This window comes from Fistularia commersonii, chromosome 7 (assembly GCF_037954325.1).
Source record: "Fistularia commersonii isolate RoL2024-O1a breed Wild chromosome 7, RoL_Fcom_v1.0, whole genome shotgun sequence".
NCBI lineage: Eukaryota > Metazoa > Chordata > Actinopteri > Syngnathiformes > Fistulariidae > Fistularia > Fistularia commersonii.
In genome coordinates, this window is record NC_141290.1 from 9,451,750 (window position 1) to 9,475,360 (window position 23,611).

A 23,611-nucleotide genomic window follows, 5' to 3' on the forward strand; every position below is an offset into this window, starting at 1 on the left:
ATAGTAATTGATTTTATTGATAAACGCTTGTCTTGAAAACTTCTCAACACTTTTGGTAAAACTGAAAGACAAACTATATGTACATTTCCTATTTAAACTATATATATTACAGTAAAGAACAATGGATTAAACCACACACACAGATAAAACAGCAATGGATAAAATTGACATTAAGTAAAAAATGAAAAAAAAGTGCAGTGTCAGTTTTTCTCGATATGAACAAAATCAGAATTACGGATGTCAGGTGAATTTGCTATGTTTCCCCTGTTTCATTCTCCTCTCATAGTGCTAGTATTGCATTGCAGAAGTGTTCAGAATAAAATGGGACAGCATGGAAATAATGCGTGAAATTACTCATTCAAGTTTCGGTAACACATAGAAACCCTGGACATGTATGAGCAAGGGCTGTCACTCTGCAGAGCTCTGATATATTCAATCATTTATTCATTATAGGGCAGCATCTCGACAGGCGTCCACCATTGTGGATTCTTTTAAGAATATTACAGCTATTAATGGAGAGTGTGGTCCAGACCCGCTACACATGGAAAGACTCATTCGCATACTGGGTTGTGATGTGGCCTCATTTAAAAAAGAATAAATCTCAAATATTTTTTTTACGTTCTGCTTTGATAGCGTGTGTCCATATTACTACTTTTTTCTTTACTCTACACGCAGTCCAACACAAATAATCACAGCTGTTAAGCACTTCATTATATTTGTTTTAATTCCCTATGGTGTGTGTCTGTGTGTGTGAGAGCATGTCTTGGCGAGGGGTTGGGGGGTCGCCCTCGCTCCACTTCTGCCGGTACTACATTATCTACCGGGTAACAGGCCAGATGGGGCCCTGCCGGTGACAAAGATGAATAACACCCCACCCCACACACACACACACACACACACACACACACACACACACACACACGGTTACTTCTGGTGCCCCCCACCCACCAGTCTGGGAGGGGATCAGAGGCAAACATGGCTTTATCTGAACACCCTTTATGATTTTTCGAGTCCTTAATTGCAGAAATTGCCGTGGCAATTAATTAATCGTAGATTAATTTAAGTTTAACTTGCAGCTGCACCCCGTCCTTATATTTAATTAACATCCGGGAACCTGAGCGGGCTGCAATTACACTCCTGGCCACCAGGTGGCACCAAAGACAAGTTCTCGCATGGAGTCTGTAAACTGTATTTCTGCTGCACACAACCGACATTGTGTGTGTGTGTGTGTGTGTGTGTGTGTGTGTGTGTGTGTGTGTGTGTGTGTGTGTGTGTGTGTGTGTGTGTGTTGAAGGGGGGGGGTCTTCGTTTTTCCTGAGGGGGTGAAGTGTCGTGTTTCGCTTGAAGAGACCCCCTTCTGTTCCTCAACATAAAAAGACCCGGCCATCGTGTTCAGAGTTAAGGTTCATCACAGCTTTATCCATGATGGCGTGGGGAGAAGTTCATGCAACCTTTCATCCTCTCGTTCAAATATCATATAGAGATGTATACCCATTCACCCTCTCATTCACATGTGGAGGCATGCAACCATTCACTCTGCCACCCAAATATGATAAATATTATAATCCAGTGATCATAAAAGCATTTACTCACTCATTCCAATGCCATATATAGACACTCAGTCATTCACCCTCTCATTCACACATCATATCAGGACATAGGACCGTTCACTCCTTCATTCAAACATAGAGAGATATACGACTATTATAGTTATACAACATTCCCTCTGCCATTCACATGTCATGTAAAGACATACAACCATTCACCCTCTCATTCATACATTATATATAGACATAGAAACATTCATTCCTTCATTGAAACATCATAAAGACATTCAACCATTCACTCGGTCACCCACCCGTTATATAGATATGTGACTATTCACCCTCTCATTCACACATTTTACCAAGACATAAGACCATTCACTCCTTCATTCAAGCATCATATAGATATGTGTATCCATTCCCCCTCCGGGGAATCACACCAGGATGTGTGGATGGAGATGTGATCGGACGGGCTGCAGATGTGATTCAGCACCGCGGACAGCGGACCTTCTCCAGGGGGCTGGAGATGTGAGGGCGAGGTGTTACTTTTACCGTAAGGGGGGGCAGGAGGGGGGGACCCATTGTCGGATATAAACGAGGAACCCTAAAGCCATCTTCAATCCTGACTAGCCCCGCCCCCCCTAGCTAGAGCCCGCTCCTGATTGGCTTAGCCCCAGCCATGAGAGGCAGCTGAGGAAGAGGAGGAGGAAACGTAGGAAGGACGAACCCCCCCACCCGGATGACGGGAAACTGCATCGACGTCTCACACACACCAGAGGGTTACACCGACGGTGTGGCCAGCGGAGGGGCCGGAGCTTCAGGATGGCCAACAAGAACACAGTTTAATGCGACACAGTCCAATATTGAGCCAATCAGTTCATGCCGTGTCCTTCTAAGCTCCGCCCTCCGCCTTCTGTTCAAAAAAATTCCCTTTCACCCTCTTCCCGCCCCCTCAAGGTCGCTTAAAAAAAACCTACCCCTCACGCGCGGCGTCCATCTTTCACAATCAATAATGAATGAATGATTAATCCGTGTGCTCTTAAAGGGACAGGCACCCGGGAGCTAGTCCCAGATTAGCATGCCAGAGGGTCCCTGGTCGGGGGGTTCGGGGGTCACGGTCCCTGCAGCTAGAAGACCCCGCCCCACCCCGACCCCCCCAAAACAAGCACCTGATAATCATCCATATAATAACACACACACACATAGCAGCTGCCACGCTCAAGGGCGCTTGGCAAGTGCAGTTAATCCCATGATAATCTGCAACATAGTTTACACATATCGCCGCATTAATTGCCACGTGCGCCGCCGCCAATTACGCCGGCATCACCAATTGCACGGGCGTGGTTTGGGGGTGTGGGGGTTCCTCTGTGACTCCACCATGAAGGCCTTCACGTTTAAATAATAAATTCATTATGCAGCTCGCAGGAAGATTCAAGGATCGTGTGTGTGTGTGTGTGTGTGTGTGTGTGTGTGTGTGTGTGTGTCCACCCATTAGCATTCAGAGCCTGACGTCCGCTGTGAGCCCCCACCCATCCATCCGCCCGCCTCACGCCACCAGCGCCATCCAGCATTACGCCTCTGACTGCACGCCGGCCAACGGAGGATTCTGTTTCTACGGCAACATGCTCCAGACTCCTCCCCCATCTACCCCCCCCCCCCACCACCACCACCACCACCACCACCACCCCACCCCCACGCCTGTTCCCGGTACAGACCATGTGACTGTCGGGAAGGCTTCTCCATCCTCCCCTTTATTGCTGTTAACCCTCTCCTGGCTGGACCCGCCCCCCCTTGCAGCCTGGATGCATCAGAGGTTTCAAAGGGAACGTTGATCTTCTCCGACCCCCCCCCTCACCCCCTCCCACCTGCGAACCCTGGAAAAATCAAAGCAGCTCATTTGCATTTCCAGTAACTTCTGCAGGAGGCGCAGGAGGCTCTGAAGGTACATGTTGTACTTTCTGTTGTATTCTCTCGCCACTGGAGGTCAGAAGGTGACCTACCACCAGGTGGAGGTGGTGACCTCACCCGGATGGTGCCTCATTGAGCCTCGTAGAGCGCATGTATATGTATCCAGTTAGGCCCCGAAATATTTGGACAGTGACACAATCTTCATGCTTCGGGCTCTGCGTGCCACCACACTGGATTTGAAATGAAACTACAACGGAATTGAAGCGCAGACTTTAGGGTTTGATTCGAATATGCAGGAATTGTTGCTATTTTTATACAAATGCTCCTCATTTCAGGTGCTCAAAAGTAATAGGGCAAATAAACATAGCCCTGAATAAAATGTTACTTTTCAATATTTTGTTGAGAATCCTTTGCAGGCAATGACTGACTGAAGTCTGGAACGCATGGACGTCACCAAACGCTGGGTTTCCTCCTCTTGTGAAGCTTTGCCAGGCCTTTACTGCAGCTGTCTTCTGTTGTTGTTTGTTTTATCTTGAGTAAGTGAAATGCATGCTCGATTGGGTTGAAATCTGGTGATTGACTCACCCATTGCAGAATATTCCACTTCTTCTAACTCCTGGGTTGCTTTTGCAGTATGTTTTGGGTCATTGTTCATCTATACTGTGAAGCGCCAGCCAATCATCTTCGCTGCATTTGGCTGACTCTGAGCAGAAAGTAAATCCCTATATACTTCACAATTCATCCGGCTGCTTCTGTCTTTTTGTCACATCATCAATAAACACAAGTGAGCCAGTGCCACTGGAAGCCATGCATGCCCGTGCCATCACATGATCTGGTGTGCTTTGGATAATAAGCTGTTCCAATTCTTCTCCAAACTTTCCCCTTCCCATCATGCTGGTACAGGTTGATCTTAGTCTCATCTGTCCAAAGAATGCTGTTGCAGAGCTGAGCTGGCTTCATCAGGTGTTTTTTGGCAATTCTGGATTTTCTATTTTTGAGGCTGATGAATGATTTGCACCTTGTGGTGAATCATTTATTTACTCTCTTTATGGTAGACTCAGACCCTGATACACCTACTTCCTGGAGAGTGTTCTTCACTTGAGTGGATGTTGTGAAGGGGTTTTTCTTCACCATGGAAAGGATTCTGGCATCATCTGGCACTGTTGTCTTCCGTGGACGTCCTGGCCTTTTTGAGTTGCCAAGTTCACCAGTACACTCTTTTTCTCAGGATGTACCAAACTGTTGATTTGGCCATTTCTAACATTTCTGCTATCTCTCTGATGGATTTCTTCTTTTTCCCATCCTCAGGATGGTCTGTTTCACCTCCATTGAGAGCTTCATTGACCGCATGTTGTGTGTTCACAGCAACAGCTTCCAAATGCAAACGCCACAGCTGGAATCAACTCCAGACCTTTTAACTGCTTAATTGATGAAGGGTTTCCGAGGGAAGAGCCCATGCAGTTGTGTTTTTTTTTTTTTTTTGCAGCCTTCGGAGTCCATTGTCCAATCAAATTTGATCCCAGCTACGTATTTAAGAGCTGTAATTCATCAGCCCTTGCTCCAATTTGGATGTGAATGCTCTCAAATTACAGCTGAGAGTCTGCACTTTAAGCCCATATTGATTATATAATTGTATTCTGAATATGTTTTCGTAAACAGCTAAAATAACAAAACTTGTGTCACTGACCAAAAATTTCTGGGCTGTAATGTTGTGTTTGAAATCAGGGATTTTATGAATGAAACCCCTTCCTCCTGAGCTGCAGACAGGAGGTGAGGTCATCTCAATTTAATGGAGACCACCCCCCCCTCCCTCATGCCAGGCGCCACCGGTCGGCGCCGATCTTAATGAATTCGTCAGTCAACAACTCAGATGGAGTGACTGATTCCACACATACACACACACACACACACATTGTCGTGAAAGCTAATTTGACTCATTTGGCCCGGCCCTCCGGCCCGCCTTCTGCATAACCAAGAGCCAATCGCCTCTTCCGGTTCTGTCCCACTTCCCCCTTTGGAAGAACCTTCCTCTTTCCCGTTCAGTAAACACCCCATTGACTTTTGACCACGAACGATGGGTAGCATGCTCATGCTAATGCTATGCTAATGAGACAATCGCTGATAGACGTGCACAGAGTGGTGTTTAGGTTGAATCTTAACTTATTGGAGCGTTGGGCCTGAAGAGTCCTAAATTGGGCCAAGAAAGAGAACTACAGATCTAGTATTTGCTTTGAAGGAGTACTACAGATGCAGTACTTGCTTTGAGGGAGTACTACAAATGTTGTACTTGTTTGATAGAGAAGTACAAGGAAGATTAGAAGAAGCTGCACTGTGCCTTTGTAGATCTAGAAAAAAAGCATAAAACAGGGTGCCAAAAAGAGGAGCTTGGGTTGTGTGAGGAACTCTGCAGTGGTGCAAGACATGTATGACAAATGTGAGACAGTGTTGAGGTGTGACATAGGAGTTCAGAGTGGAGAAAGGAGGAGCATCAGGGACCTGCTCTGAGACCCCTTTTGTTCGCTACGGTGACGGACAAATGAGGTTTAACAGGAATCTCCATGTTTGCAGATGACATGGTGAAAGCAGGGAGCTGGTGATGGACAACTAGAGAGGTGAAGGTATGACCTGGAATGGAGGAACAAAGGTTAGCTGCAACATGTCAGAATACATGTATGAGTAACCCAATTGTAATACATGTATGAGGAACCCAACTGGAACGGTGGGACTACTGGGAGTGGACATGAAGAAGGTGGAGGATATTTAAGCAAGGGAGGGTCAGCAGTCCAGAGCAGTGGAGAGGCAGGAGCTGGAGGCGTCAGAGATGAAGATACTCCTCTTTAGGAGTGAGGAGGATGGAGGGGATCAGGAGGGAGGAAAACTCAAGCGGTGGTTTATGGTTGGAGTGTTTGAGGGTCAAGCGGAGGCAGATGATTGGCTGGAAAGAAAACAAGAAGAACGAGGAGACGACGATTACTGTCAGGTCTCCATGAGACCGTGACGACGGGTCAAAAGATTATTTACTTGTTCCCAGGTTTAGAACTCAGACGGTGTAATCCCCCCACACACACACACACATACACAAACACACACACGCTGCAGTTTTAACAAGCACAGCAAATTGTAAGAAGGATCTGCGAGCACTTGTTTCTTGTCGGCGTTCCTCTCAGGGTTTCCACCCCCCACCGCCGGTTTAGAGGCGCGGGATGAGGTCATCGCTGGGATTTAAACCCGACGCAGGCTTAATCTGGGAGCTGAGGGCCGGATTTGGATTTAGTATCTGGAAGGCGAAAAAAAAGGGGGTCATGCATCCACGTTGGGGGCTGCAATGGGATCCTGGTGAGTCAACGTGCCGTCGGGAGTGCCGACGAGGGGTTCGACTTTTGACTGCCGGGAAACCCCCAAAGGCTTGGAACGCCGGCAGTCCTTCCCTGGAGGGAGCGAGCGCCGGCTCCACCGCCAGACCGCCAAACCCAAACTCACCAGCTAATTTAACCCGGTTAATTGGAGTCGGTTGAATGAGAGGGTGGACGCTCGTAGGTCCCTGTGTGACATGTGAATGAGAAGGTGAAGTCACCCGCTGCCCGATGACGGCCGGGAGAGGCTCCGCCCCCCCAGCACAAACCCAACGACCCACTGCAGGGGGAAGAGGTGCAGAGAATGACAACACCAGCAGCAAGAATAATAATATGAATCACAACAACAATAGCAATGATAATATTATTATTAGTATTATCGTTGTTGTTGTTCATGACCTTTACCACTTATCCTACAACCATGATTGGTTGTAATAATAATAATAATAATTATAATAATATTATTATCTTTTTTTATTGTTGCTGTTGTTACTATTATCTATACCACTTATCCCGCAGCCATTGTTGTGTTACTTTCGATTTATGATCATATTAATGATAATGATAATTACAACAACAACAACAACAACAGCAATATTATTATTGTTGTTGTTGTTATTAGTGTTGTGGTCCATTATTTAAACCACTTATCTTTCAGACATGGTTGTGTTAATATCCATTTATAATAATAATATTAATCATAATAATAATAGTAGCAGAGGTAATGATGCAATTATGAATTAATTTATAACAAACTATGATTTAACAATAATAGTAAAACGATAAATAATAATAAAATAATATGAACGAAACTATTTAATAACATTAATGTCGACGATAACAACAACAACAACTATAGCAACAATAATAAAATAATATAATTATCATCATCATTTTTAAAAACAATAATGACAATGATGAAACGTATAATTCCAATGACATAATAATAACAATAATAATAATAATGATAGTAATAATAGTAAAAAATCTTGATAACAATAATAATGATGATGACGATGATGATAATAATTGTGAAAGATAATAATAATAATAATAATAATAATAATAATGTCCTTTTGGGTGGCAGACTGGACGCGCACAGATTACGCGCCAATCACTGCAAGTGTGTGAGTGTGTGTGTGTGTGTGTGTGTGTGTGTGTGTGTGTGCCGTGGGGGGGGGGGTTAATAGGGCTTGAGGGGATTTACATGTCCGGTCAAACGCAGCGTGCCTGGCCGGTGACATCATGTATGATCACCTCCTCCCGCATAAACGCCGCGTACCTGCGGCCTCTCCTCCATCAACGGACCCACCGTGCGCGTCACCGCGTACTCCTCCTCTGATTGGTCAGCACCCCCTCCTACACACACACACACACACACACACACACACAGTCCTGTTTACAACCATGCGATCCGCAGCGGCCGTATAAATTCCTGAGTGTGCGCAGACGCGCGTCCTCGTAGGAGAATGGAGACGCAGCGCGCCGCGGGGAGCGACGGCGGCCGGAGGTAGAGGAAGAGGAGGAAGAGGAGGAAGAAGAGCAGCAGCAGGAGGAGGAGGAGGAGGAGGAGTCCGAGAAGAAGCGTGGATCCTGACGATAGGCGTCTGAGCCGAAGACGAGTGGACGCCGCCGAGATCGTCGGGTCGAATCCCCCACGAACGGAAGTGGAATTTCGCGGGTGGGAGATGGAGGCGCGTCGTGGGCCGTGAGGTGAGACGTACGGGGAAAGGAGGGAAGGGGAGGAGTGGGGGCGTTGGGTCGGCGTGACGGTTCCACGATGCCCGCAGCGGCGTGAGTCAGTGTTTTCTCAGCGGGTCTTTGATGGAGGAGAAGGTGGAGGATGAAGCCGCCCTCCTCCTCCTCCTCCTCCTCCTCCTGGTCCCATCCGCGGACCGCGCCCCCCAATCCCGTGGAATAAAGGAGGTGCCGGGTTCAGGACGTGGACGATGCTGGTCCACATTCGCAGTCCAGATGTGTCCCGGTGGTTTTTGGCCTCTGACAGGAAGCTGTTTCTGATGATATCTGTCTCCGACACCATTAATTATGCATGGATTTTCTTCGACGTTGTACAACAGCCCCGGCTGTATTACTGCGTTACTACTCCGTTATTACTAGATTATTACCGTGTTATTACAACGTTATTACTCTATTACTCCATTCCACCTGGTTGTACCTAAGGCTTGGGTAGGCTTCCTTAGGTTGCACCTAAGGGTTCCTTAGGTTGTGCCGAAGGAAGCTAAAAAAACACGAAAAAGGAAAGCATCTATTCTCCGGTTGTATGCCGATGTCATTGGTCCACTTGACTTCCCCTCCGAAGGAGAAACGCGTTCTTCATCCCCGATGGACCTCGCCATCCTTGGACTAGGCTGGTAGAGGCGTCCAGATTAGGCTACTGGGCTAATCCACCGCCGTGGTGACTCACTCAGATGTGAGGGGATGGGAGGGGGGGGGGGGGGGCGTACCTGCCTGTGGCGCCATTTTTGTTTGTGAAGTTTGCAAACCAGAAAGAAGAGTACAGTGGTAGTAAGACAAGGGTACTATGGCATTTACAGAAGAGTACCATGGTAATAACAGAACTTTACTATGGTAATTACAGAAGAGTACCTTGATAATAACAGAAGAGTACTTTGGCAATGACAGAAGAGTACCATGGGATGGTACCTTGGTAATAACAAAAGAGTGCTATGGTAACTACAGAAGAGCACCTTGGTAAAAACAGAAGAGTACTAGGGCAATTACAGAAGAGTACTATGGGATAGTACCTTCGCAATAACAGAAGATTACTATGGTAATTACAGAAGAGTACCTTGGTAAGAATAGAAGAGTACTATGGCACTCACGGAAGAGTACCATGGGATAGTACCTTTGGAATAAAAAAGGAGTACTATGGCAATGACAGAAGAATACCATGGGATGGTACCTTGGTAATGACAAAAGAGTACTATGGTAATAACAGAAGAGTAACTTGGTATTAACAGAAGAGTACAATGGTAATTACAGAAGAGTACCGTGGGATGGTACCTTGGTCATAGCAGAAGAGTATTGTGGCAATAACTGAAGATTACAAGAGAAGAGAACCTGGGAAATAAACGTTACGGTGGCAATAATGGTAGAGTATCTTGGTGATATCATAATAGTACATAGTAATTACAGAAGAGCACTATAGTAATAAGCAAAGAGTACCATGGAAACAACAGAAGAGTACCATAATCCACATAATAATCGTCCTCATGTCCTCTCCCTCTCTGTCTGAAGGCAGTTTTCTTGTTGCTAGGACGACCCGAAGCCCCCCGATGGCCCTAATCCACGAACCCCGCGCCCCCTCGCCGTCCCTCTCCGGCTTCAACACCCCCCTGTCCGACCCGCCGTCCTTCCGCCGGCTCGACGCCGAGACGCCCTGCACCCCGGAAATGGACCTGACCCCGACCCAGTGCGTTCTCCGCAACGTCCTCTCCATAGACACCGGGGGCGCCGTTGAGCCCGTCGGCGGGGGCGAAAGCGACGGCGGTCACCACCAGACCCCCAGCGAGGAGCAGCAGGATCACTTTGCCAACAGCGTCCTGAAGCTGCACGACCACGATGTGAGGCGGACGGAGGGGGAGGGGCCAGACCCGAGCGGCGGCGGCGTGGTGCGGAGCGAGGCGGACGACGCCCGCTTACAGTGCCAATCCAACGGCGGCGGCTTCCTGGAGGGGCTTTTTGGCTGCCTCCGTCCCGTTTGGACCATGATCGGCAAAGCCTACTCCACCGAGCACAAGCACGACCTAGACGGTGAGTCCACGCCGACTCCTCGCGGGGTTTCCGCTTGCCATCGGCAGCTCGATTCCGGCGCCGAGCTTTGATATGCTAACGACGCCCCCGGCTTAATTGCACGATGCGTCTCACTAATAAAGAAAAGGCCTGGTTGTAAACAAGGCTGTCTTTGACCTGAAATAGATCCAGCCGTGGGGGCGGGAGGGGGGCGGGGACGGGACTCCATCAAAGTGCAAAGGACTTATATTCCCCAGATACCCCCCCCCCCATCCGTCATGCTCCGCCCCCCTTAATGAAACTCCCTCTGACGCAGTGTTGTTTATGTCTGCAGCCACTACAATAGCGACCCCCCCCAACACACACACACATAATACACTCACACACACACGCACACCGCCCCCCCCCGGGACTCCTCCAGCCGAATCTGCTTCATGAATAATGCATGGTCGCGCTCTGACCCCCCCACCCACCCGCTGCCGCCCTGTTCCTCTCATCTCTATTAAAACCTCTCACACACACACACACACACACACACACACAGATCCGCAAATAGAAGCGCTTCCTGCGCGCTGCCTGACGCGCCACTCGCCACCATTATGGCGCTCAGATATTTCCTGACCCCTTCCACACCCCCCTCCTCCACCTTGCATTGTCTCCATCTTGCTTCAATCCCGGGCAGTTATCGCTCCCGGCCCATCCTGGGGAGGGGGGGTCAAAGATGGACGAGGGGTAATAAGGCCTAAAGATGGACGCCGGCGTCCTTTAAAAGTGTCCCTGAGACCTTTAACCATGGCTGCTCTGTGGGGAGGGGGGGGTGTTTGGTGCCCGGCGGGGCCTGATTGGCTCGTTAGGGACCCGAGCCAATCGCGTCAGAGGAGCATTACTCATTCTTATTATTATGACGAATGCGTCCGAGCCCGCAGCTTGCCAGGCTGTATATATATTAATACCCCTCCTTTAAATACCGTCTCGCCCCTCTATTCACAGTGGACCCACACCCGCCTTCCTCCACCTGAGCTCCGCAACCCTTGATTTTTTTTTTCTCGCTAAGCGGGATTTAGCATGCCGAGGAAGAATTACCCGCAGGAGATTACAACCTCCCCCCCCCCCCGGCCCCCCGTCACCCCTCGTCCGGGGGTCGAGCTCGGCAGCGAGATATCGCCGGCGACGTCTGCGCTTATTCTAAGATCTGGGAATTACAACAGGCTCAGTGCTAATAGGCCCTTCGGCAGCTCCTAGAACCTTTCCAGGAAGTAGTGTGTTCTCTGGTGCATTGGGACAGCACAGGTTCTAGGTACCTGGACCTCACCTCCTCGGACCGTTCCAGCACCTACTCCGAATCAGGCGCTTTTTACGGTTCCGTAGGTGCTCTGCGGTTGGCTGGACTCATAAACCACGCCCACGATCAGATACACCTTGTGGAGTGCCATTTTTAAAATGTATTGTACTCACTGGTCAGGTATTTTCTTGCAACTTAAAATGGAGTGCTGAGGAGGTCCAAGCTCTTCTGGCCTGCTATGAATATGACAGGTTTCCAGGGCTTGCAGAGAAACGTCTACATTTTGGCTATGAGTGCATCAAGTGCCATAAGAGTTATTTCATGGCTAACGGCGTTCTCAGCAGTGCAAGAAGTTGATGTTGATGTCCATGTTGTCCGTGTCATCTCCCGCTCTTCTTCTCTAGTCGTTTGTTTTTGAAGTAGAGCTTGAGGTGCATGTAGCAGATGCTAGCATGACAACGGTCCCAACCGTGGTTCCTTAATTCCTGTGCGAATGCAAAACTGAAAGGTTCCCCTGGAGGAGGCTACCTCCTGGAGCCATATTGGAGCGGGACACTTATTTGTCTGAAAGCGACTAATGTGTGGTAGAACCTCAGTTGTACGTGTATCTTCACAGCTGCAGCGGTTCACTCGTAGTTGTAGTACATGCTTTCCGTCGACATTGGATCGTTTCCCTAGCATGCAGTTCCGCAGTATCTGCCAACAGCAACAATAATACAGCTCGCAAAGCAAAGTGGCAAATGTACCGGCAAGAAAGGTCAATCTCTGCGGAGGTTGCTGATATTTCCAACACTGGACGGACAGGAACCCGCCTAATGAACCAGGTTAGCTGTCGTTAGCTGCGTCAAATCAAGTTAACTCAAGCTGTACTGTATGTTGCTAAAGCACTGCAGCGCTATCTGAATGTTTGTCTCCTCATGACACTTGGATTGCCTGCACAAAACACTCAATACAAAAGTTGGGCAACGAGATAGAATAGCATTTTTGATCAAAAACTAATGATACCTTTGCTGTAATAATATCTAACATTAGCCCGAAGGAAAACAACTGCAACAAAAACAAATAAGCAGATGTGCCGATAGCTTAGCTACTACATGTTCCTTGGACGTACTACGCTGTACATGATTGGTGCGCCTCTTCTTCTATATCCTCTCCTCTGACACCAACTAACTTCCTGTCCTCTTTCCCTCCATCCATAAACCTCCTATTTGGTCTTCCTTTAAGACCTCCTGCCTGGCCGCTCCAACCTCAGCTTCCCCAGATCTTCACCATCCCTCCTCTGTCCATGTCCAAACCATCTCAGCCCTACTTTATCTACTGCACATCTTGCATGTCCTGTCCCTCTGACGGACACAATTGTCGTTCCAGTGACTCAAACCATCACATTGGTCATATTTTTGGGGCTGGGGCCAATTAGCAATTTAGCCTTTAGCGCTCTCGCTTTTCCAGCCCCTGTGTATTTAGCCACGCTGGAAAATTTTGGCAAAACAACAAGAAGAAAGCGATCGAAGTGCTCATGCTGCTTCCTGTTACTCGGCGCGATAGCATGGTCCTCTTGGGGTGTTACATGTGCTACCCGGTTGCCGCGGGAAGCAATAAAACAAGCTTGGCTTGGAAAGCAAGTAATCTGTGGTAGTTTGAGCTTTTGAGCTCTGGAAGGCGTCAGATGTTCCCTGAAGAGAAGAGGGTTCTCGTGTAAGAAATGGTCAAAATTCATCCGCCTCAACCATCTCCCCCAAACACAGAGGCGTGGGAGGTGCCCTTCGAGGAGATCTCCGACCTGCAGTGGGTGGGCAGCGGCGCCCAAGGCGCCGTCTTCCTCGGCAAACTGCACGGACAGGAAGTGGCCGTAAAGAAGGTGCGCAACATCAAGGAGACGGACATCAAGCACCTGCGGAAGCTCAAGCACCCGAACATCATCACCTTCAAGTGAGTAGGAGGCAACATCTCGCCGCTGCAATGCCGCATACTTCGATGTGGTTCGTCTACTCTTGCTAGCATATTAGCACGTACTCGGTGCTTTTTCTAGACACTCTTCCATGAGAACCAATGTCAGATTATGAGAAAGTAGAAGTTGCGCAGATACCTCCACGTTGTCCTCACCGACCGTCGCCATTCCAGGGGGATCTGCACGCAGGCTCCGTGCTACTGCATCATTATGGAGTACTGCGCCCAGGGCCAGCTGTACGAGGTGCTGAGGGCAGGCAGGAAGATCACGCCCTCCCTGCTGATGGACTGGGCAATGGGTATTGCCGGGGGCATGAACTACCTCCACCTCCACAAGATCATCCACCGGGACCTCAAGTCACCAAAGTGAGTTTTTTCGCATTTCGACCTTCACTTAAGTCCAAATTTGAGTAAAGAAGCTAAGCTAGTGCGCAATCACCCACGGAGAAGGAATGCTGGTTCGGTGAGAACGTACCAGGACTACGACCTTCACATTTGAACTTGGCTTCAGGTGTTTCCATCAGATTTCCCAACCGGTACTCCATTTAGGAGCTGCTTGAAACGTCCTCAGCATGCCAGGAGCTACCGAACACTTCTCCGTCTGTTCCCGTTGACTAACCAGGAAGTCGTACCCTCCGCCCGTCTTCTCATTTCAGCATGCTGATCACCTACGATGACTCGGTGAAGATCTCCGACTTCGGCACATCCAAAGAGCTGAGCGACAAGAGCACCAAGATGTCGTTCGCCGGCACGGTGGCCTGGATGGCTCCGGAGGTCATCCGCAACGAGCCCGTCTCGGAGAAGGTGGATATCTGGTAGGTGCCGCAGACCTTTCCTCCGAACCCCGAACCTCCAAGGCCTTCTGACTTTTTGAACTTCTGCGATTTTCCCCCTGGCCATTAGATCAACAAGGAATCCGGTTACCGTACAAGAGAATGGGATCTCGTTACAAGAAAATCTATTCGGTGTTACGTTCAGGATCTCATTACGTGAAATCGTATAAGGCCGTATCTGATGCTTCGCCCGGCATTCCGCCTGCGACGTTCCACCCTCCTCTCCTCCATCACTCTTCCTCCCCCGTCCTGAAAGGAACACTGGCTAATTTAATAATTGATCCGCCAGATGCTGCAGTGCTCCGGGGCCGGAGTAACCTTCCTGCGCTGCAGGGCGGCTTGGCCGCCAGCCAGCGCTGCATTAGCCGAGATGTGAAAATGGGATTAAAAAGCTTTTGACGCGGAATAAAAAGCCCGTTTGTGGCGGTGGAAGGAGCAGTGACTGTTTTTTTTTTGTTTAAATATACGTGAAACACGGGGTAGCGGGCGATCGACGCCGCGCTCTGCGTTGTTTCGTGCTAACGTGCTATGACAGCTGGTACGACTCACTGGATCGCTAATAATATCAATAGGGGAAAATCTGGTTGTGTAATTTCATATAAAACCCAGTCTCGGAGCGACGCGCGTCAGAGCGGGAAAAATAAAGAGAAGGGCGTGGGGCTGAGTGGGCTAAGAAGTGATTCGCGCCGTGCCCATCGTACCTGTGATCATATCTAGATAACCTCACCGGATCCATCAAAGGTGTAGATCCGTGAGCGTGACTCCGCCCCCAAGCTGTTGCTATAGGCGGGAAATGGACACACCCACGTCCACCGGGTGGGTTGGGGTGGGGCGCCATGGCAATCGGCAACTTACATTAACACCTTAAAATGTGCGAGCGGTGTAAGCTTACTATCCGGAGCGAAGCATCTCCTCCCCTTGGCGCCGCAGCGCCACTTGGTCACCGTGGCAACCGAGGGAAGTCATCGACAACAGGCTCTCCGTGGTTACCCAAAGGTCCCGCGGGGAGGGGGCGGGGCAAAGCCCTGGGACTCCCTGGGCTTGTTAGACCTTATTCTGCAGAACATGAGTGGCGATCAATGAGCAAACCCGGGTATTGACCGGTGACATCACAGACGGAGTGCTATCGGCGGCCGCCGCCACTTTGCTTCTTCTGAGCATGAACATGCCACGCAAAGCGTAAACGTATTCGAGCATCTGCGTCGCGGTTGGCTCACCGCGTGACCACGATGAAGGTCACAGCGTTGGAAAGCGCTGGAGGCCTTTGAATCTCCGCGCCCGACCGTGAATAAGAACTGCCCTTGCTCCCTCGTGCAGGTCATTTGGCGTGGTGCTTTGGGAGATGCTGACGGGCGAGGTGCCCTACAAGGACGTGGACTCGTCCGCCATCATCTGGGGCGTCGGTAACAACAGCCTGCAGCTGCCGGTGCCCGACAGCTGCCCCGACAGCTTCAAGCTGCTGCTGAGGCAGTGCTGGTGAGCCGACGGGGTAGATGTTGGTGGAGCGGGGCGGGAACCGGGGGGGGGGGGGCGCTAAAGGAGAACTAATGCGCCTTTTTAATCCACGCTCGGCAGGAACTGCAAGCCGAGGAACCGGCCCTCGTTCCGGCAGATCCTCCTCCACCTGGACATCGCCTCGGCGGACATCTTGTCCACGCCGCAGGAGACCTACTTCCAGTCACAGGTGGGGGCGGCGAAGGTCGCGGTCCAGAAGCAGGAACCGAGGGGTGGAAAGTCGCGCATCTCCGTTTCCCTCCTCCAACCCTTGGGCCTTCTTTTACCCCCCCCACCCCCCTTTTTTGCCCCATAATGGATCGTTCCTGTGACGTTAGAGAGAAGGATTTGTTGCTGGAGTGTATCGATTTCTTTAATGGTCGGCAGCAGAGCCAGGAGAGGGAGGGAGGGAGATATTGAAGAGTGCACACAGTCCATTAGCTTAATAAGGAGACCATCAGTCATGCAGACAGCAGCGTGCATGCACACACACACACACACACACACACACGTTTATACACATACTTATGACTGCCTTTGTCCTCTGCAATGGCAGGTATCAGAAAACCACTGTCACGCCTCACACAGTATGTGTGTAATCTGTTTTGCGACGTCCTTTTGAGCGCTCAGAAAACCCCAAACCTCTGAATGATGTGCCAAGAAGGTTTTTCTGGATCCGGATCTGAATCTTGATATGTATCCATATCATATCAATATCTGTATCCATATCAAGATTCAAATCCGGCCCTGTATCTGAATTCAGATCCGAATGCTGATGTGAATCTGAATTCAGACCTGAATCTGGATCTGGATCTGAACCTGGACCAGAATCTGGATATGGATTTGGATCTGGATCTTAACGTGGATCTCAATACTCTGCGTCCATATCCTGATCATAATCAGCATCAGGACCTAAATTTGGATCCTGATATGAATCTGTGTCTAGATTCAGATCGGAATCTGGATAAAGGTTCTTGACAGGCAGCATCTTCAACCAAAGAAATGTGATTTCTGCCCCGCCCAGGCGGAGTGGAGGGACGAGGTCCGGCACCACTTTGAGAAGATCAAGTCTGAGGGGACGTGTCTCCACCGGCTGGACGAGGAGCTGATCAAGCGGCGCAGGGAGGAGCTCAGGTCGGACGTTAATCCTGAGAGGAACCGGACGGCTCCTCGGCCCCCGGACACAGACTTGGATAAAACAAGCTAACGACAAGCTAATAGTGCAAGACCTAATATCTGTGTGTGTTGCTTGTCTTCTCACACCTCAGACATGCGCTGGACATCCGGGAGCACTACGAGAGGAAGCTGGAGAGAGCCAACAACCTCTACATGGAGCTCAACGCCATCATGCTGCAGCTGGAGATCAAAGAGAAGGAGCTGGTCAAGTACGGAAACCATGTTCATACACTCTTTATCCTTGGCGGGCTGTGCATTTCACACCAAGGCATTCTATAGTGCTCCATTTATCAATCCACCTCTCAATAACTGTTTTATGGTTATAAAAACCATCTTATGATGCAGAAATGCAGTCTAAAGAGCCGTTACATCGCAGAGAGAACTCGTGTAGCCCCAAGGAATGCCGTTCCTGAAGAAGTGTACAAGTAGTGTACAAGTCCCTATTTTTCTTCACCTTTTTGTCGCGGAGCTCTGTTTCCCTGTGCACTCGCTCACTCAGCTGTAGATCCACTATGGTTTCTCCAAAAGTTTTTGGACAGCATCGTCGCTTGTAAGTGTCCGGCAGTGCTATGGTGTCTCGTTGCTGCCTCAGTTAGGCAAGTCAAATTTACAAACGTGGCTCCGAACACCGTGCCGATGAGTGGCAAATAAGTAGCACATAAAGCAATACAATTTGCAGTGTTTGTCGGGACCTGTGAGCCAGGGGCAACCGCAAAGGAAAAATCCATTTCCACTCTGACTATCCAGTTAAAGGGCGTGTGATATCCCAACGTTACCGTAGCCTTCTAGAAGGCCTTGGTGTCGCAACTCAAAATCTGATTGGTTGAAGCAATGGCTTCATCGACACATTTTGTGGATCTGATCCTGCAGGCCTCCAGGGAGATTTCTTTGACTCTGACCCTGCCTGGCAACAAATAATGGCTGAAATGTGATTGGTTGAATGCTTTAATATGAAAATACATGTCTGTTGGCAGCACAGCCTAGGAAAAAGCTATGAAAGGAAGTGGTCAGACCATTTGGAATTATTTAATAAGTATTCATGGACAAAATATAATTAAAATCAGTGTGTAATTCAGATATTTTTTTAGGCCGGCAGAGACAGACAGTCCACCACTGCTCCTTAAAAACAATCACATATATAGTTCTTCTACACAAAGAATTAGCTTAAGCCACTTACTTGATAGTTGTCGGCTTGGTCGTGAGAAGTTCCCAAAGGTGTTCGAGCAGGAAAACTTGGGTCTGACGTTGCGACAAAAGCTCCTTCAGCTCCCAAGAACCCAGAGAACCTCATGATCCACCAAGGAGGAGCAATGTGGAACGTGCTGGAGAGCTTCCTCAGGTCGTGCTCCTCTGAGACACCAAGGGTATTTTCTGTGTTTTGTTTGTGTTACAGTCATAAGGGCGATGGCGGGTAGCAAGGAGGTCCTTGGTTGTGGGGCCTTCCTGTGGGGAGGCTCCATGTTCTCTTTGGGTCTGTGTAGGGTTCCTTCAGGTTCCTCCCAGAGTCCAAAAAGTGCAGGAGGTTCATTGGAGACCCAGTCCAGGCGTGTGAATGAGAGGTTGAATAGTTGTATGTCTTTGTATGAGGCCCTGGGATACATCCAGGGTGAGCCCTGTTTCTCGTCCAATGACAGCTGGGACAGGCTGCAGGGTAAGCAGTGTAGGGGATGAAAGTATTCATCGTTATCAATGACAGAGCTGTACTCGACTGGTGCACTACACTGAAGTACTACTCCGAGCATCTCCGTGGGTAACATAAAGAGAAAAGTGTATTTGCGGCAATTGCATGTATGAGATTAATTTATACCGTCCGTTAAAGCAGTACTTCCTGTGTGTTTGATGGAGCAGGAGGGAGCAGTCACTGGACAAGAAGTATCCAGGCTGCTTCAAGCACTACAGCTCCAGACAGTCGGCCTCCTCCAACTCCATGGAGAAGTTGATGAAGAAACGCAACATACCTCAGAAGCTGCCGTCACACAGCAAGAGGCAAGCCAGCAGATTCATGGCCAAGAGTTGCAGGAGCTTCCCGGTCCAGAGCCTTCTGTCTAATCGTGTCTGTCCCACAGGCCAGACCTGCTGAAGTCAGAGGTCATCCTTCCAAAGCTGGATTCGTCCATGACCCAGGTGACCATACCGAACAAGGGCTCCACGTCGCCTGGCCGCTCACGCCGCGGGAAGCCTCGCTACAGGAAGGCCGGCAAAGGCAGCAGCGGGGACTTGGCTCAGCTGAAAGCTACCCTCTCGTCCTCCCTGGCCATGGTCAACGTCACCACCTCCGTTCCCAGCAGCAAGCAGCGCCTGGACCCCAGCGCGGCCCTGAGGGGCCTGCAGCACGACCTGCTGCTGAAGAAGATGTCCTCCTCCAGCCCGGATCTCATCTCCACCACGGTGGAGGCCGAGGGCCGCAGGAAGGGGCAGCTGAGGGCGGGGCTGGACAGAGCGGGGAGTCAGAGCGCCTCTGCCGGACTGGGGGAGGGCAGGACTGGCGGGACCGGAGAAGGTCCCGATGTGGGCGCGGGGAATGACGACCTAGCAGAGACGCCGCCGCGCAGCGACACGCCGAGTGAAGACGCCGCTTCCATCCCTTTCTCCAGCAGCCCAGACTCACCGTGCGGTCGGGGGGCGGCTGCGGGGAGGGGGTCCGCCATCGGAAATCCCCGCGTCCCCAATGACGGCGAGGAGAAGGAGGAGGGCGCGGTGGTCACGCGCTCACCGAGGAGTCAGCGGCTAACGCCGGCAGCGCTGCTCTACAGGGCGGCGGTCACACGCAGCCAGGTAACGAAACCACGGTCCATCTTGAATTCCCCTCGGATCTTGGTTGTGACACGGGTGGGAGGTTGGGGGGCGGGGGGGTTGTGGCTCCTGTGGGTGTGGAGTTTGCAACTCAATGCTGGTACCCTCCGCAGAGACGGGGGGTGTCTTCAGAAGAAGAGGAGGGCGAGGTGGACAGTGAAGTGGAGCTGCCAAGGAGACGGTGAGTCACTTTTAAACCCGTCGTTAAGCGGTTCAGTCCACAGCATGGCGTCCGCTACGGCCTTCTAACAATAACGCAGAGGTTCAATGGCAGACAGCAAGGGCCAGAAGGCCATGCAGAAGGATGATGTAATGGGACACAGGAGTAGGAGAGCACACAGGGGCGCAGCCTTCACTGTCGTTTGACCTGAGAAGACCAGCTCCTTGTCCGGAGGTCCTCTAAGAGGTTCTCAGGATCTAGCTTGTTTGGTGCACAGACCCATGCGGGTTTAGGAGGACATCTTTAATGCAAGCACAGCACCATCCCTCAAAGAAGGGAAGGTGAGGTGTAACTGTAAGAATAGGAGGCTAACAGAGAGTGGTAATGGCCCCAGGACAGAGCCCTTGTCCATGCCGGAGAAAAGAGATCATGTCCAGGTGTGAAGATCCCACCAAGTGGTTGAGGCACTCGGCGGGGGCCCATGATGAAGTCAGTCGAAAAGGCGAAACCCTTGGTTCTTGCAGAAAAAAAATGTACCGTATTTTCTGGACTATTGAGCGCACCTGAATATAAGCCTTACCAGCTAAAAGCCGCAGCTGTCCATGTTGTAACATGAGATATTTACACAGAAACATTTTTTTTATTTGGTGACGTCGATGACTTCCAGATACGCACCGGAAAGGCTTTTTTCCAGAACAGTGTTCGTAACACTGCTGATGGAAAAGATTAACACTAAATAACACAAGCAAAAGTCCATCCATTTTCTACCCCCGCTTTGTCCTACTCCAGCCTATCGCTATTATTGCCGTCCTCTTTCGCACCAAAACCATTAATGTCGTCTTCTTTAGTTTTGGAATTGAACGGCTGCAGAATTTCATTGTAATTCAATTGGTCAGATGTGATGTGACGGGGTTAAATGTTTTAGCGGCATGAAGCACATCAACTCCAAAAAAATCCATAAATTAGCCCCATCATTGTTTTAGCCGCAGTGTTCAAAGATTATCAAAAAGTACTGGCTTCGGAAATAACGGTAGTAGGAATCGGGTCACCCAGATGTTCTGGATAAAAGATACAGATCTCCAGTAAGTCCATGAAGGGCAAAACCAAGTCCACATCCACGAGCCTCAAGTTGGATGTTCAAAACAATGTCGTAAGCTTGTCAGAGCACACCAGTACTCCTAGAGTACCCTTCCTCATGTCTTTTCGGTCCCTCCTGTTTCCATCACTCCCACAGGCGTCCTGTGAGCATGACCAAGTGCCAGTCCCTGTCCACCTTCAGCTCAGAAAACCTGTCGGTCTCCGACGGCGAGGAAGGGAACACCACTGACCACTCCCACAGCGGCACGCCGGACGTGGTGAGCACCAACACGGACGAGCGCCTGGACTACAAGAGCGACGACCTGTTGTCCCAGGGCTCGGAGATCCCCGCCGACCCCTCGGACCCGGCCCAGCTGGGCTCTGACGGCCTGTCCGAGAAGGAGGCCGCCCTCCGACAGGTCAAGACCAATCTGACGAGTAACAGCTACGAGGTGAGGAAAAGGGAGGCGGCGACCCAGCGGTGCGGCTGGTGAGCGCTCGAGAAAGTGATCCCACATTTGTGCTTTTGCTCCCAAACCAGGGCCTGGATGACGACTCAGACTGCGACAGCACCGAGCTGGACCAGTCGCCTGGCCAGCCCCCGGCCAACTGGTGAGGACGATGTGGTGCCTCGGCCGGCTCGAACCTGTATTCGGGCCGCCGTCCCTAACCGTTAATCCCATCGCAGACAGTTCAGGTGACAACGCAGAAAACCCAAGATGGACCCCTCAACACCCCCCCTAATCTGGAGGCGGTTTGTGACGTTCCTCAGCGCCTCAGAGGACCAAAAACAAATGGAAAAGCAACACTTTTGGGCGAACGAGCAGCAGCGGTCTGGAGGAGGCGAGGCTCCCTAAGAACTACCCTACTGACTCATCGGCGACCTCAGTTGCCTGTCCGTTAACGTCCAGCTGGACAGATTTTGTGTCACGTTCTCTCACACTGATATCAACTAAACAAACTATCAGGGCTTTTATATTATGATTTATATTATTTATATAATTTATATAATTTATTACAGAGGCGGTGGCCCACGTCGCCTCGCACTCCATCTCTGAAAAAGGCACTGACTTCCTGTAAACGGTATGTTTCCATACGATTTAAAAATAATGTTTACATTTCAATTTTATTGTTTACATGCTTTGTTTATATTCGGGTCGTAGATGATGATCTACGTGTGTGCGCGTACATATACACGCACCGTTCTGTCAATGTTATTATTATTTTTTAAGATTGTATAACAAAGGTGCTGATGCTACGTGGCGCCATTCCAGCTCAACCTCTTAAAAAACAAAACAATACAAACGCTAGCGGTGGAATGTACTGTAGCTGCCACTGGCGTCCGAGCATCACACACACACACACACACACACACACACACACACACACACACAGACACACGAGGAACATGAACAAAAAGCAATATGTCCGCTGATTCTAGACGCAGATCCTGTTTCGCGGCGCTCATGTTAGCATCCAAGTCCAAGACTCCCCGTCCCTTTATTCAGTCGTCCGGGGGGAAACGGGAGAGGGGGCACGTCCGAAACTCAAAACAAAAACGGCCACCATTTCGGATGCTGACGAGGACAGAGGCGGAAGGCTTAGCTTTGTCCTCTGAAAGGAGCAGCAGGACCGGAGATAACATATATAAAGAGCACTTTCCATCAAATGCGTCATTCATTCATTCATCTGCCTGAAGTGAAGGACATGATGGGGTTAGAAGCTCTCCAGTGAATCTCCTGCATGATTTAAAGACTGTGGGAAGGAACCGGAAAACCCCACGCAGAAAAAAAAAAAACAAAAACATCGCAATCCAGCCGGGGACCTTCTCGCTGTAACCACCGCACCGGATCCGTCCATCATCTCACCGACTATTATTGTTCCCCCACAGAAGAAGGCCACGCCCTCTTTGCGTTCTCACCAGCTCAAAGTTCAGGAGCCCCTCCAAGGATGGATGGATGGGGTCCCTCATAAGCTAAAAACGGCAGCTTGAAACCCACCCTTTTGAAAAGGTGTTTGACATCTCATTTGTTATGAAATTGCAGCTTTAGGAGCTTTTATTTTTATTTGAATAAAAAAAGAAAAAAAAAGATGGCCCCCTCCCACCAACCATTGACCCAAAAAGGCAGGAACCGTTGCCAAAAAGCCTAAATACTGCCCTCTAGTGTCTCAGCCATGGAGGTGCTTGTCTGGAATGACCTTGTTTTGTACCGTTACTCTATGTGTACCATAAATATATTGAGAAAACATTTAAAATAAAAATAAAATGTGTAAAAGGTCGGCGTTTCAAT

At 49.8% G+C, this 23,611-nt stretch overlaps 1 protein-coding gene across 1 annotated transcript; it reads left to right on the forward strand.

Annotated features, from left to right (window-relative positions):
• The first annotated feature begins 8,230 nt into the window (after window positions 1-8,230).
• On the forward strand, window positions 8,231-23,596 carry LOC147232691 (mitogen-activated protein kinase kinase kinase 12-like). The gene is made up of 14 exons (XM_086149726.1): window positions 8,231-8,518; window positions 10,064-10,579; window positions 13,586-13,769; window positions 13,962-14,153; window positions 14,444-14,602; window positions 15,938-16,096; window positions 16,196-16,304; window positions 17,139-17,248; window positions 17,383-17,499; window positions 19,139-19,276; window positions 19,357-20,065; window positions 20,197-20,264; window positions 21,478-21,772; window positions 21,862-23,596. The coding sequence occupies exons 2-14, from the start codon at window positions 10,102-10,104 to the stop codon at window positions 21,934-21,936; spliced, it is 2,793 nt and encodes a 930-aa protein (XP_086005852.1). The 5' UTR covers window positions 8,231-8,518; window positions 10,064-10,101; the 3' UTR covers window positions 21,937-23,596.
• The last annotated feature ends 15 nt before the right edge of the window (window positions 23,597-23,611 follow it).

Excerpts from the sequence above, each read along its gene's own strand:
- LOC147232691 (XM_086149726.1), top strand. The coding sequence starts at position 10,102 with ATGGCCCTAATCCACGAACCCCGCGCCCCCTCGCCGTCCCTCTCCGGC. Across the intron at positions 16,097-16,195 it reads CTGCTGCTGAGGCAGTGCTG|GAACTGCAAGCCGAGGAACC; the intron begins GTGAGCCGACGG and ends CACGCTCGGCAG. Across the intron at positions 20,066-20,196 it reads CGGCGGTCACACGCAGCCAG|AGACGGGGGGTGTCTTCAGA; the intron begins GTAACGAAACCA and ends TACCCTCCGCAG.